The 15,645-nt window shown below is 43.9% G+C and overlaps 1 protein-coding gene across 12 annotated transcripts in view; it reads right to left on the bottom strand.

Annotated features, from left to right (window-relative positions):
• The window catches only part of NSD1 (nuclear receptor binding SET domain protein 1), a 77,843-nt gene that overhangs the window by 14,695 nt on the left and 47,503 nt on the right, over positions 1-15,645 (bottom strand). For all 12 annotated transcript variants that reach the window (XM_081939558.1, XM_081939559.1, XM_081939549.1 and 9 more), the window contains 6 exons: positions 14,231-14,337; positions 11,399-11,474; positions 10,076-10,194; positions 3,018-3,158; positions 763-886; positions 105-305 (listed from right to left, as the gene is read on the bottom strand). In XM_081939558.1, coding sequence (XP_081795684.1) covers positions 105-305; positions 763-886; positions 3,018-3,158; positions 10,076-10,194; positions 11,399-11,474; positions 14,231-14,337 — 768 coding nt within the window. The remainder of the gene's footprint in view (positions 1-104; positions 306-762; positions 887-3,017; positions 3,159-10,075; positions 10,195-11,398; positions 11,475-14,230; positions 14,338-15,645) is intronic.

The raw sequence follows: 15,645 nt of genomic DNA, 5'->3' as shown, positions 1-15,645 counted from the left end.
TAAAAAGTCCATTGAGTCCTTAAATGTCTACAAATAAAACCCACATCTTGCTCCAAATTTTGGCATGACTGAAATGACTAGATAAAGAAGTCCCCTGTATGTACCTTTAGATGCAGAAATATTAGCTGGGTTAGCAGCATGGCATGTCATACAGATATGCAGTGAGCAGCGAAAGCCCTTGTTCTGCATGACTGTGGGAGGATATTTCTGTATACATTCTTCATGATAGTATTTGCCACACAGAGGAAGTAAACAACGCTTTGCATTCTCCCCACTATTCTTGCATACAAAACACGTGTGAACTCCTAAAGGAGAAATCAAGAACAAGAGATAGGGGCATTCACATACAGAAGAAACAACAACAAACATTTATAATTAAGTAGTCATCCAGAGAGAAGGTCTCAAAAGAGCTCAGATATCTTCTAAACCAGCCGACCACAAGGCCATCCGTTCCCCATAGGAAAACCACTTGTTTGCAACAAGTTCAAGCACTTACCTAAGTAAGAACCTAAGCAATGCCCTGCTGGATTAGACCAATGGACTATCTAGTCCAGCAGCTGTTGTCATAGTGGACAGCCAACTTTACAAGGAAGCTCAGTAGCCTCCAGCAGATGTTCTTCAGGGGCAGTCACAATGCCATCAAGGCTAAAGCCATTGTTCCCCATGCTTTCCATTAATTGGTCCAACCCTTTTTCGAAGGCTGCCAAGCTGACAGACAGCACCACTTGATAGTAAGTTCTTTCCATCCACCCAGTACTGTACCTGTGGAACACTCAGTGCAGATAAACTTGCCCTTCGGCATTTCTGAGAGCCCGAGGCACTGCAGGTGGAAAGCACCACAGCACTGAGCTTCACACAGCAACAATTCACCTGGCTTTTCACAGATCTGCATGTAAATGAACAGTATGTCACCATAAGCTGATTTTTTTTTGTACGTACAATAATAATATACAAAACCCCAGTTGAAACTTCATTTGGAAACATTCAACAATACTTTTTTTTCCTTAAGTATACAGATTCTTTTGTAGAAATATAAGCAATTTAAAAGTTAAATTTAAGTTCATCCTACAAGGCAAAATTTAGCTCAATTCCTCTACCCCCTTTCCCCTGGCAAATGTGTTTACATGCATTTCCTATCTACCATAAAGTCAATAGGAAAACATCTTATACACTGAAACATAAGGGAGCTAGTTCCCAAACAGAGAGGTCACTAAGCAAATAAATAAGAAGAGCAGACCGTTATTAGGCAGAGGAATTCAAAAGAGAGGAGGAAAGAGGCAGAAAAGAGGGAAGGGAAAAGTGGAAAAACTGGAGAGACTGGTGGATTGATTGCGGCTTCTGCTGCTGGCTGCTTCCTGGATGTTCCTGTGTTTGCTTGCTTAATGTTTCCCGAGTAAAGTTGGGGTGTAGCTGGAATTCTGTTTGCTGCGGGTATAGGTAGGGCATCTTCATAGGACATACAAGGAAGCCAGTTACTCAGAAACCAACTTTTGAGATTTTTTGTGGATTATTGGAACCGAGACGGTGAGGAACCTGCTCTCGTGACCTGCAGGGGATGTGTCATATTTGGGGTTTTTTCCCCCCCTTGAAGACACGTACATGCTATAAGTGTAAGCTGACTGCTCCTCTGGAAGAGAAGGACAAATTATCTATCACTTGGGTTATCAGGGAAGATGGAGAACTTTTAAATCAGGCACAGGAAATAGATGCTGGGACTGCAGCATCAAGGAGACTCCCAGAAACAGCTTATTGAAAGAGGAGAAATAATGAAACAGTTCCCCAAAATTTTTATAAGTCCTTGACTTATGACTGGTCACTTAGTGATCATTCAAAGTTATAAGAGACCTCCCAAGGGATCTTACGACCTAATTCTGAAGTTGCAACATCTCCTCACCGATGGTGACCATATTTTGGGTATCCAGCAACCAGCTCACATTTACAGCAATTTGCAGCATCCTGCAATCACACGATTGCATTTTACAGTATGGGCAAACTGCCTTTTGACTATCGTGACATATGACTGTGATGGACAGGTTCCATTACGGTTGTATGCCGAGGATTACCTGTACACCTGCTGAAAAATAGCCCTTCCTAAATGATTTATATAAGAACACATGATACAACCTGTCAGAGCCTTGAAGACACCACAAGGTGCTATGAAATACTGATAGATTGAGTGAAGGGAATGAAGAAACGGGTGTTTTCTTCACCTCAAACTGTAATGCAGATAGTATGGAATGGAAGCAATTTTGATACTTCCAAGGTAAAGGACTCTGGTAAGCTGACCCACGTATGAATGGGGAAGAAAGTGTTTGGAAATCACTTTGCAACCCACATCTGGAGAGCTTTAAACTGAAACTTACCAGGGATCCCAGAAAATAGCATGATGCCGTGTATTGAGACCAAGAGGGATATGCAGGTACTCAATAATGAACAACTCAGTAGCAGTAAAATGGATCTCATCGACAGAAATCCTTAGATCAAAGACAGCGCAGAAAGGTTCGGTCTTTCTCAAAAGTGATTCTGGAAGTACTACTGCACACTATTCCATGAGGGGGGGGGGGAATGGGAAGCTTAAGAAATCATTATGAATTCATAGGGAGCTTTTAACTCAGTTGGGAGTTAAAAGTAGCAAGACATAGGAGAAACAGAAGAGGAGAAATCAGCAAGGAGATAATCAGGAAAGGCAGAAAGAACATTAGAAACACTAACATGCCAACGGAACAAGCTTGTAAGGGAAGCTGAAAGCAACAAAGCAACTTTCAAGAATAAAAGATCACGTGGAGAATAATGATGATGATTATGATGACTTGAAATAATTCTGGGCAGTTTGCCAAGTACAAATAAGTTTTGTTTGTAAAAGTGTACTTAGGGGAGGAAAAGAGCAATGCGAACAAAAGCAGTCACTATACAAACTCTCTCTAAAGAATGGAAGAACGTAAAGTGTTTCTGGTTGTCTAATTGTTTCAAGCCATCCTTACAGTTACTGTGTTAGGACAAATATTGGAGGCTACTACCTGACACACATTCTCCTTGAGAGCAGCTCCTCCACCTCGTTCCCCCTGCATCTTTTTGGATGAAGGCAACCCAGGATCATTTTCAGAACCTTCCTCAGTAGTTTCCTTAGGGCTTCCAGCTATTCCATGAGATCTGTCACCCTTTAAAAAGAAGAAAAATAGAGATTTTGAACAATCCCATCCCATATTTAATATATCCCCAGTGGTTTCCAGATGTTCCACTGGCCATTACACACACGAAAGTTTAATAAATGAGTTTAATTCTTCCACTCATCTGAACATTTTCATTTTAAAAATAAAACCAAGTAAATGAAAACAACCATTCGGAGAATAAAAGAGGGGGAAAATATTTTATAAAGTATATGATTAGTAAATGATAGATATGATAGTAAAAAAACTGAGCCACTGAAAAGAATCTTGAAAGTCTCTTGGACTGCAAGGAGATCAAATCAGACAATCCTATAGGAAATCCATCCTGACTGTTCTTTGGAAGGACAGGTACTAAAGCTGAAAGTCAAATATTTTGGCCAGCAAATGAGAAAGAATGTTGGTCCTTACCTGAACGTTTCTTTTCGATAGACGAGAGGGAGGGGCAACTCAGTGGCATTCTCACAGCCTGATTGGTCCAAAGACTGAGGGACCAGACTGGGTTTTTTAATTTAGTAATTTTATCTAAGGGGATTTTAAATTGTATTTTTAACTGTCTTTCACTTATAAGTCAATCCTCCTCCATGCACATATGTATATGTCTCTGTTCTTTTTGTATATATGTTTGTCTTATGTGTATTTTTATCCGTTTTGATTGTACGCCGCCCCGAGTCCTTCGGGAGAGGGTTGCGGCTAATCAAATAAAATTATTATTATTATTATTATTATTATTATTATTATTATTATTATTATTATTATTATTATTATTATTATCATTATTATCATTATTATCATTATTATCATTATTATCATTATTATCATTATTATCATTATTATTATTATTATTATTATTATTATTATTATTATTATTATTATTATTATTATTATTATTATTAAACACCCTTCTTTCCCTGTTGGCTCCCAGTTCCTCGAAGTTGCATGGCTTAAACGCCGCCGAAACACAAAACAGACACAACAAGGGCAAATCCACACCCCGCGCCTCACCCCGACTGACTAACTCTACCTATAATGGGGCAGGATGTCACCCCTCCCTCTTGTCTACCGAAAAGAAACATTCAGGTAAGGACCAACTTTCTTTTTCCGGTAGACTCGAGGAAGGGGTGACTCATGGGACATACCCAAGCTCCAGTCCCTGGGAGGGAACCCACTAGGATTTGGGGGGAGGGGCGGTCGCTACCTGCTGTAGAACCCTACACCCAAAGGAGGCTTCGGCCGATGCGAAGGCATCCAGCCGGTAGTGGCAGATAAACAGTGTCGGAGAAGACCAAGCGGCCACCCGACAGATGTCTTTGAACGGGGTCCTCGAGGCCCACGCCGCCGTAGTGGCTGCACTCCTAGTGGAGTGGCCTGTGTTCCCCAAAGGGGGGGGGACAGCCTGAGGCTTCATAGGCCAAGGAAATGGCCTGTTGCAATCACCTGCCAATGGTGGCAAAGGAAAATCTGGCCCCTAGGGAGCCCGGTTGGAAGAAAATGAACAGAGCCTCAGACCTACGAAAGGCAGACGTGCGCCTTAGATAGATGCGTAAGGCGTGACGCACATCCAGTCTGTGCCATAGGCGCTCCCTCTCATGGAATGGATCCGGACAAAAATTAGAAAAATTGCACCCGGTGGAAGGGCAAATTGACCTTTGGGACAAATGTGGGGTCTAATCGTAGAACCACCCTATCCTGGTGGAACTGGCAGAGTTTGTCCTTGGAAGACAGAGCGCCCAGCTTGGAAATGCGCCTGGCCAAAGTTATGGCAACCAGGAACACCACCTTCAGGGACAAGAACCTAAGGTGGATAGTGCGCAAAGGTTCAAAGGGAGCTCCCGTCAAGGCCCTAAGAACTAGTGGGTGGTCCCACATTGGAAACCTATGAACCAGAGTGGGCCTTAAATTAGCGCCCCCCCCCCTCAAAAAGCTCTTGATCAGGAGGTGGTGAGTGAGGGACGAATTACCCTCCCCTGGGAAAGCCAAAGCTAGGGCGGCCACCTGACATCGCAGGGTGTTATGGGAAAGACCCCTGTCCAAACCCCTCTGGAAAAATTCCAGAACCTGGGCCACCAAAGCCTCAGTGGGACCTATCCGAAGTGGGCTGCACTATTTGACAAACGCCGCCCACGTGAAATTATAAATCCGCATGGTAGAGGGGCATCTGGAAGCCTCAATGGTTGCTGTGACTCTGGTGGACAGATTGGCGCTCCTCAGGAGGCTCCACTCAAGCGCCAGGTGGAGCCAGTGGGGCTTCCGGTGGACTAATACCCCCTGGTGCAGGGAGAGCTCCTCCTGGGGAAATCCTCCACGGGGGACAAATGGACAGCTGGATGAGGTCCGCAAACCAAGGCCTCCTGGGCCAATGGGGCGCTATCAGGATGATGTCTGCCCTTTCTACCACCAACTTTCTCAGGTTCCCTGGAATCAGAGGGAACGAGGGAAAGGCGTACAATGGGCCGGGAAGCCACCTACTCCAGAGGACATCTGTCCCTTCTGCGGCCCGAGACGGGAACCAAGAGAAGAATCTCGGGAGCTGAGGGTTCGACAGGGTTGCGAACAGATCCACCAGCGGGTTGCCGAAGCTCAGGCAGATCTTCTGAAATAGTTCGGGTAGAATCTGCCACTCCCCATGGTCCAGTCGTGTGGCTCAGCCAATCGGCCTAGTGATTGGCCACACCCAAGATGTGCTCCGACACCACTGATGCCAGGTGTCTCTCCACCCAGGAACTGAGCTTTAGCGCCTCCAGCCCCAGGGCTCTGGAAAGAGTCCCCCCTTGATGGTTTATGTGAGCCTTTGCAACCAAATTGTCCGTCATCAGCAGGATGTGCCGGCCCTCTATCGAACTCTTGAATAGCTGCAATGCCAGTCAGGTAGCCTTCAGCTCCAACCAGTTTATATTGTGGCAAAGGAATCATCCCTTGGGCACGACCGGGTCCAGCGACCTTGAGCTATCCTGGAGTCCATGAGTGCTCCCCAACCAAAGAGGCTCGCGTCAGTAGTGATGGTCACCCGCTCCGGCTCCCAAATCTCTGAGCAGCGCTGCAGAGCTGGGAACATCCACCATCGCAGTGAAAGACACACGTCCGCCGGCAGATGGATGAGTCGCGGAGAGTTGCTCATGCGCTGTCGCTGAAAGGGGATGAGGGCCCACTGCAGAGTTCGGGAATGAAGCCGTGCCCAAGGGATGATTCCTATGCATGACACCATCTTGCCCAGTAGGCGGGACAAGGTCAGGATGGAAATGGACCATCTTGCCCGCACCTGCCTTGCCAGGGCCTACAGATTGACTAGCCATTCTGAGGATAGTCGGACCCTGCCCTCTAAGGAGTCTATCATCATCCCCAGGTGGAGAATCCTTGTGGCGGGTGAGAGATGGCTCTTGAGGAAGTTGACCAAAACCCCTAGGGTCTGTAGGATTCGAATAGTAAGCTCGAGGTTGTGAACGGCTTGGGGCTGGGATTGTGCTTGCACAAACACATTGTCTAGGTAGCATTGAAGTCTCACTGGGACCAATCGGAGGTGAGCCGCCAGTGCCGCCAGGACCTTCATGAATGTGCGTGGGGCCAAAGCTAACCCAAAGGGAAGAGCCCTGTACTGAAAGTGGAGCCCGTTGTGGGAAAAACAGAGGAACCTGCGATGGGCGGGAAGGATGGGGATGTGGAGGTAGGCCTCTGTCAGATCCACTGACGCTAGATAGTCCCTCCGCCTGATGCCTTGCAGGATGGACTTGAGAGATGACATTTTGAATCATCTGTACACCAGGTACCGATTGAGGCTTTTGAGGTTCAGTATGGCTCTCCAGACCCCCGAGTTCTTCGGAACTATAAACAGGTTGGAGTAGTGACCCACCCATGTTCCATCTCCGGGACCGGTTCTACTGCCCTGATGTCTTGCAGATGTTGTAAGGCTAGAGACATCAGCCGACAGCACTCTGGATCCCGCAATGGTGGAAAGGTTTTGAAGAAGGTCGGGGGCCTGGAGAGGAACTCCAGCCGGAGTCCATTCCTGACCGTGGCCCTCACCCAGGCATCTGACGTGACACGGTCCCACTGATCCACAAAGAGTTCCAGGCGGCCTCCTATGGGAAACTCCGGATTGGAGTCATTTCCCTTTGCGGAAGGGGCGGCCTCCCCCACCACGAAAGGGCTGCTTGCACTGGCTCTGATACCTGCCCCTGTCCTGATAGTAGGGTCTCTGGAACTGCCTATCAGACCTATATGAGGTGTATCTCTGCTGATCATACTCCTGCTCTGGGACTCTGAAGACCTGTCTACGGTAAGAGGGCGGACAGTTGTCCGTCTTTTTGGAGTTGGAGGGTAGAGCCTTTTTTCTTATCCTTATTCTCTATGAGAATCGGCTCCAAACAGTCACTGAATAGGTTGGGTCCAGTGAATGGGGCAGCCGCCAGGCTCCACTTGGACTTACTGTCAATTTGCCAGTTACGTAACCAGAGCAACTGCCTGGAAGTCACTGAGGTACCCAGAGCCCGGGACGAATATTTGACTGCATTCAGGGTTGCATCTGCTGAAAACTGGGTGGCAGCAATAATGTCCTGATGGAGGCGCTCGTCCTGAACAGGGATGTGATCCTGCAACTGACGGAGCCACATGACTGCTGATCGGTTGAAATAAGAAGCAGCTGCAGCCTACTTAACTGCCCACGCAGAGGCGTTGAAGTTCTTATCCAGTGTAAGCTCTGCCTGCTTGTCTTCCGGTTTCAACTTATCAGCCCCATCCCCTGATACAACTGAAGAAGCATTGGCCAGAGTGGCCATAGGAGTGTCTACAATGGGCAGTTGGGTCTGAGAGAAGGCCTGCTCCATGTTGTAAAACTAGCAGTCGTTACTGCCCGGGTTGGGAAAGGTGGAAGGTCAATCCCACTGATCTCTGACCACCTCCAAAAAGAGGGCAGGAGCTGGGACCTCCTCCTTATTGGTCGCTGTATTGGAAAACATAACCAAGTTAGGGTCTCTAGGTGGAGGAATGGCAGGATCTCCTGTCCTGACCTTAGTGGTCTTTCTGGCCTTCTGTAACAATAGTTTAAACATTGGAGGGGCAAAGAGATTGGGGAAGGCCGGAGGGTCTCGGAGGACAGTCTCTTCGTCCTCTGAAAACCACATGTCCTGATGGGGGTTGTCCCTATCACTGAACCCTCACTAACAACAAAGGGAGAGGCAGGCCTCGAATGGAATCCCTGGGCTGAGGGACCCCTGGCCTGGTGGGAAACCTGGGATCTAGATGTTCCAGGTGACTGATGATCCCTCAAGGATACCGCAGACCACACCTTTAGAAATAGCTGAGGAAATCACTCTCTTAATGCTCTCAGGGAGCAGTTCAAGATCCTCAAATTCATCCTCCAATTGGGCTGAAGCAGCACCCTGCGGAGCTAAAGCATAGTGGGGAAGGAAATCCCGGGATGAACCCTCCAAAGGATCCCCGACCACTTCCCCCGGCCGTTGAGGCAAGATAGGAGGGGAAGAAGAAATCTCTAGGCCGGTTTGTCTGTGTACACCTGTGGGGGAGAGAGAGGGAGAAGAAGGGCTAAACCCCCTGGGGGGAGAGGCCGATTGATGAGATTCAGGCCTTAGGGGTGATCTGGATCTGCCAGGAGAAGAGGGTTTATTAGTCTTGCTGTTCCGCCCTAGCAATCCTCTTCTCCAGGGCCCTGACACCGGCTTTCATCTTTCTGAGTTGCCCTGGAAGAGCGTTGGGCTGCTGAGGGCCTCGCAGCTGCTGCCCTCATTCTGCGACCAATCATCTCTCCTTCCTCGGCCACCAGCTGAGCCCTCCCTGGGGCCTGTGAAGTGGTCTGCCTGCTTTCCGCCATCGATGCCACTCACGTGTCTCAGGCATTATCGCCCAGGTTCACCAGCCGGTGTAAGGGCCTTGGGGAAATACTAGCGGGCTGCCCGGGTCAGAACTTGTCGACCCAAATCTGGCCGCGATGCAAGTTCAGGGAACAGAGCCAGAAAAAAATGGCCGCCTCCACTCACACGTTAATTGGATCATCCGCTGGCCGATCAGCGTCTCCCACTGGCAGCCTTTCCCGCAGAGCTACAGAAATGGAGCCCAACACCCCCGCTGTGCCAGGGATCGGTTCGAGCTCCTAACTTACTCAGGAAAAAAGGTGAGAAGCCAATTAGCCTTTCCCGGGCTTGCTGCGGGATTGAGGACCCGTCCCTGCAAGAAGCAGCTCAGAAAGGTTGGAATTTAGAATTGCCAATGGTCGGATTAAACTCAACTTTAATATTTTACTTACTCTCTCTGGGAACCCAAAAAACACAGTACTTGGACCAAAAGACTGAGAGGAACTGGGAGCCAACAGGGAAAGGAGGATGTTAAAAGGAATTCCCTCAGTCTTTGGACCAATCAGGCTGTGAGAATATCCCATGAGTCGCCCCTCCCTCGAGTCTACCAGAAGAGAGGACTCATTGGAAAAGACTCTGAGGTTGGGAGAGATTGAAGGGAAAGGGAGAAGGGAACAGCAGAGGATGAGATGGTTAGAAAGTGTCGTCAACACAACAAACATGAGTTTGGGCAAACTGCGAAAGACAGTGGAAGACCGTGTGTGTGTGTGTGGCTTTTTGTGATCCATGGGGTTGCAAAGAATTGGATGTAACTCAGTGACTGAACAACAACAGATACTATTATTAGACGCCACTCAAATTTCAGAACAAAATTACCCCAAAACCCCTAGCTTACCTTGGTCATGTGACTCTCAACAATATCTTTTAAAATTAACATGATTAGGATTTTTAAAACAAGTATCTACTTTAGCAGGGAAATATTTGTTGGCAAAACAGTATTTATTAAAATGTCCCTTCTTATGTGTTGTTGTTATAAATATAACGTTTATTCCTCAATGGAAAAGCAATCAAAGTTGCAAAGTCACTTCATACAAAGTTTAGCAGTACCTCTGTGTTCGGAGTTTCCTCCTGGGTATTGTCACTCTTTTCTTTTTTACAGGGAGTTGCTGCCAAGCTGCGTCGCTGACGCTTTCTCTTCCTCTGTTTCCCAGGAACCTTTTCAGGAGCTGCAGCAAGGAAGACCACACACCTGGAACTGTATGGAATTAACTTCCCCACAATACAATTCTGGCATCCCTGGTCCTCAGAACTGAATACCATAACCCAACCGTGGGCACCTTCTGTTAATGGAGCAAAAACTTCTACAAATTTTGATTCCCCTTCATTGACTATATAGACAGTGTAATGGCAATGTATGTGTATTCCATATTTTGGTTTTAGCAGTTTGAAAAATGAGTCTGTCCATTTGCAAACAGCACACCCTACTTATTCTGTAGAACCATTGTGCAACAAATAATTTATCTGTGAATTAGTTGGGTCCAAGTAATTACCTAAAAACTGATCTTTGTATTCAGAGAACAATAGGGGGGGGGGAGTGTTTTAAATAAGCAAATGGATAGAAGTTACAAATAATGCTGCTGAAAAGATGTGACTTTGAAGACCAGTCATTGCTTGGTACACACTATTTGCTTGGAAAATTTAACTCTTTTAGCAGACCTCTTCTCTGCCTAGTAACCTCTTTTCCCCATCATCTCTATAGTATTTTGATGTTTCTTTTTTCTGCTTCCATTCTTAATGCAACTGTCCTTCCATCATCTTTCTCCTCCTCCTCCTTACTGTTTTTGCTGGAAGGAGAGAGAACATGAGAATTCCTAATCATTTCTATGTATGAATGCAAATAATCAAGCAAATGTGGAATTATATTTTTCCTACCTATTCTTCCTTTGTAGGGCATGTTCGCTTTTAATGCAGACAGTTTACGTCTAGATAAATGCAGTGGTTTAAGAATCTCTTTGAAAACTACATATCAGAATTAAGGAATCACCCCAATTGACTATGGATGTCTCATCCTTTAGAACATAACCAAAAATAGTCCAGTTGGAACTGAATCTCTCAAAGTTAAGTCAAAGAAGACTTCTAATTCTCACACAACCTTCTTCTCAGGATGACTTCTATTCATATTCTTCCTCTGTTCATGTTTTTGAATGTTCCTGAATTATTCCTCAGAATGTTCTTGAGGAATTCCAGGTAGACCCAATATTTCATTTAAATCAGTTCAGTCTAATGAGATAAAAATATAGTTCTTTTTATTGAGCTTTTATACTTGGTTCATATGAAGATACTTACGTTCACCATAGATGATGGATTCTGAGATGCAATCCCAAACCCTGGCTCACTTTAATATTATTTACTTATATATGCATTTCTTACCTTCGACAGCATTTGAAAGCCGAGATGTGGAATAAAATTCAGGCATTTCAGTATCCAAAGGACCAGCCTCAGAACACTGTGGATAAGCACCATTGATAATTTAGAACATGAATATACATTGTTCTACAAGGACATATTTTTACTAAGTTTGTCTAAAAATACAGTTCCAGTTGACACGTTACACATTTTTTTAAATGAGAAAGATGCAGGAGTGAGGCTGGACAGGAGTGAGATGCCATGAATATACAATGTATTATTAATTTCCCAAATATTGAAAGGTCAGACCCTGAAAATCCTAGCTCCATTCCTGCAGCCGATCAGAGTAATTCAGTCACATGGGCTAAATGACCACTATGCTCAATGACCGAGATTCCAGTCCCAGTTGTGGTCATAAGTAGAGGACTACCTGTTCAACATACAACAGTAAAAGAACTGTAATAATCACTATGCAGGAAAGATAGGCAGAACACTAGCAGAGTGCATCCATGAATATCAACTAGCAGTAAGAAGACACAATAAAAGTTCCTTAATCTTACAACATATAGATAGACTCAACAATGGTTTCAACAGGGAAATTGTCAGCCTTCCAGACCAAGGTAAATCCAAAAACATGACAGAATTCCTGGAAGCTTGTTATTTGGTCAACAGGCACATAGAAATAAACAATATTACACACCATTTAAAAACTAAAAAGAAAACTCAGATCAGAATATCTCCCCAATCAATATCCAGATAAACAGGTATTAACATCAGGAGTAACACCAGACAAATAATCAAGCAGTAAAAATGCCCTAATCAAGGAACTAGCAACTTAGAAAAACAAGGAGCAAAGAAGAGCCTAATCAAGGCACTACCAAAAAGAAAATAGCACCCACACTAACATTGACAGGGAAAGCCACTGTCTAGCAGTATATATATATAACAGAGCAATACCCCACTTTCTTCTAGCACTGAAATTTCTGCCAGCAAGCATCCAAGTTCAAAGAGCACCAACAATTCCATACTAAAAGTATCTCTTCCCTCCCTTACTTTTACTCTCACCCGAAAACTAGGAATGGTCCTTTCTGGGATGCTTTTTCAACTCACACCCCTCCCCTCTGGACTCAAGATTTCATTGTGAATGCCCAATCACTGATATCTGACTAAGAGTGGGCACAATTCACGAAACAGTTCAGTTCCAATCCAGGTTTCTTTACCAAATAGTTCACAATTCAGACACCATGTCATAATATAACCTCTGTCTGTGTATACATATGTGTTTTAAAGAATATGCAATGGGAATGTTATAGATTATCTTCTGAAATACATTGCATGGATTTTTTCCCCTCTGCTCTTATGCGTTAATTAAACATATGCTGTCTAAAATGTCATACTTCTGTAATTTATTTAGTTATAATTTTTTTTGAGTGGCATGGTGGTCTAGTGATGAAGACTCTCGGCTCTCACTCAAAAGATTGAGAGTTCAATCTTAGGTAGTGGCATATATTTCTCTCCTAGGGCACAAAGAAAATATGAGCCTCAGTGGCGTAGTGGTTAGAGTGCAGTACTGCAGCTACTGTACTTCTGCTGACTGCCAGCTGCCTGCAATTTGGCGGTTCAAAGCTCACCAGGCGGTTGACTCAGCCTTCCACCCTTCCTAGGTGGGTAAAATGAGGACCCAGATTGTTGGGGGCAATAGGCTGACTCTGTAAACCGCTTAGAGAGGGCTGTAAGTACTCCCATGTGACACCTCTCCTGCGCGAGCTGCACTGGCTTCCTGTGGTCTATCGAGTGCGTTTCAAGGTTTTGATTACAATCTTTAAAGCGCTCCATGGCTCAGGACCTAGTTACCTGCGGGATCGTATTCTGCCCCATACATCCCTACGACCCATCCGCTCGCACAGAGAGGGACTTCTCCAGGTGCCGTCCACCAGACAGTGCCATGGGGCGGCGCCTAGGAGCAGAGCCTTCTCTGTGGCGGGCCCAGCCCTGTGGAATGACCTCCCCCCGGATATTAGGACCACTACTGACCTCCGCTCCTTCCGTGTCAAGCTCAAGACCCACCTTTTCCAAATAGCTGGCCTGGCTAACCATAACTTCGTAACGCTCCTGATGGGTTTTTTAATTTAGTAATTTTATTTAAGGGGATTTTAAATTGTATTTTTAACTGTCTTTCACTTATAAGTCAATCCTCCTCCATGCACATGCGTATATGTCTCTGTTCTTTTGTATATATGTTTGTCTTATGTGTATTTTTATCCGTTTTGATTGTACGCCGCCCCGAGTCCTTCGGGAGAGGGTTGCGGCTAATCAAATAAAATTATTATTATTATTATTATTATTATTATTATTATTATTATTATTATTATTATTATTATTATTATTATTATTATTATTATTATTATTATTATTATATAAGTCTAAGTGCAATAGCTATATCTGCTGCACACTCTGTGTGGCATCAGGAAGGGCATCAGGCTCAGTTCCATCCAGTCGCCCCAACTCTATTCCTAATTAAGGGATTACAGGGTCGCAAACAAGGAATTTTATTGATTGATCAAATTTATATAGGTGCATAAGGCAACTATGGGTTATGCACAATAGCTTACAACAGAACATAGAAAAGAGCAAGTACAGGTATAAAAGCAACTATAATAAATACCATAACAACTAAAAAGATAAGTGAAGGAGAATAAAAAACACCTCCTTAACAATGGAGCCATCTACAGAACTCTCTGGTTCCATGGAAGCCCCAAGCCTGGTCACATAACCAGGTTTTGAAAGTAACTGATTTTCAGAGTAAATGATAATATTTTAAGAATTATTTTTAAGCTGAAAGAAATATCAACTTACCTTCTTTATAGAGGTCCACTCTCTCTTTGGTATAAATGTTGTATCCAAATCATTGGATTCTAAGAGCTTTTTTGTTGGCTTTCGCTGGCGTTTACTCTCAAAGCTTCCTACAAGAAAAATATATGTATAAAATGGTGACTTCACAGGATTAAAAAAAGCAGCATCAAACAACTAAGAACAATGGCATGATTTATTAAGCTTCTTCATAACAGAAGGAAGAAAAACAAGAATAAATAAAATATCCCAAATTATTCAACTGCAGCTGCAACTCTAGTAATTACTGGTGAATGAACTCCTTGAAGCCCAATCCCCATGCTTTCCTGTTTCTCTATTATAAAATCTAAAACAAGTAAAAATGGCAGTATTTCCACTTGTACAATCCACTTGTGAGCAAGGTTCTATTATGCAAGGTCCAGTTCCAGCAATGAATCGGTTAATGCCCTTGGGCTGCAGAGAATTGGATGTAAATCCTCTTCTACCATGTATGACCTTGGAGAGCCACTTCCTCTCAGCCCTAGGAAAAAGACAATGGCAAACTACTTCTGAAAAACCTTGCCAAGAAAACTGCAGGCTCAGGCAGCCTCTCAGAATTGGACAGGATTGAATGGAAAAAACACTCCAATAATAAATTCATTGTAAATAAATCTCATTGCATTGTTTTCATTGTTAATTTGTGTTCATTTTGGTGTTTGGATTTCATGGGGACTTGTATACATTAAGATTATGCTAAAGCGATGTGTAATGGCAAAAAGTTTAGGGATCCCTCCTATACAGTGGTAAACCACTATACTGACACCCATGACCTAAAGGATCTTTATCTGTGGATTAATGGCTCTTGGAAAAAGACGAGATGTAAGAAAAACTAAAGCCAAGTCAAACATGAAAAATTACAGATCTGGCTGGATTCATGGTCTTCTTAACAGGTTGTTGTTTTACCATAACTAGTCTAACTAGCAAGTTAGAAAATGTAAGAGTACTACAGTGATTTTCTTAGGCTTAGTTGAACAGAAATGCCTGGAAACAATAAAGCAGAATGCATTCCATATTCACATTAAAATGTTTTGAAATGTTCACCTAGTAGCTAATGTAATTCTCAAAACATTACCAAAAAAACCCTGTTATAAACTGATATTTTACTTTATAAGGTACAAGTCTGAAAATTGTGTTTATGCACTTTGTCAGAGTTAAACAGCTTATAAACATTGAGGCACCCAGAATTATATACATGAGTAATATTTTTGAACAAATAAAATTGTGAAGTGGAATGCTTCCAAGAGAATAATTTACACAATTTATAAAAGTTTCTCTTTCTCGAAACCTTTAATTTTTAAATGTTTATGGTACCTGTTTTAATGTTGATTTCAACCTGAGATGGGATTTTTTTTTTGTTTGTTTAAATTATGCTACTTCAGTAT

Source organism: Natrix helvetica (genome assembly GCF_964273705.1).
Source record: "Natrix helvetica genome assembly, chromosome: 1".
NCBI classification, from domain to species: Eukaryota; Metazoa; Chordata; class Lepidosauria; order Squamata; family Natricidae; genus Natrix; species Natrix helvetica.
This window is presented reverse-complemented; position numbering and strand designations above follow the sequence as displayed.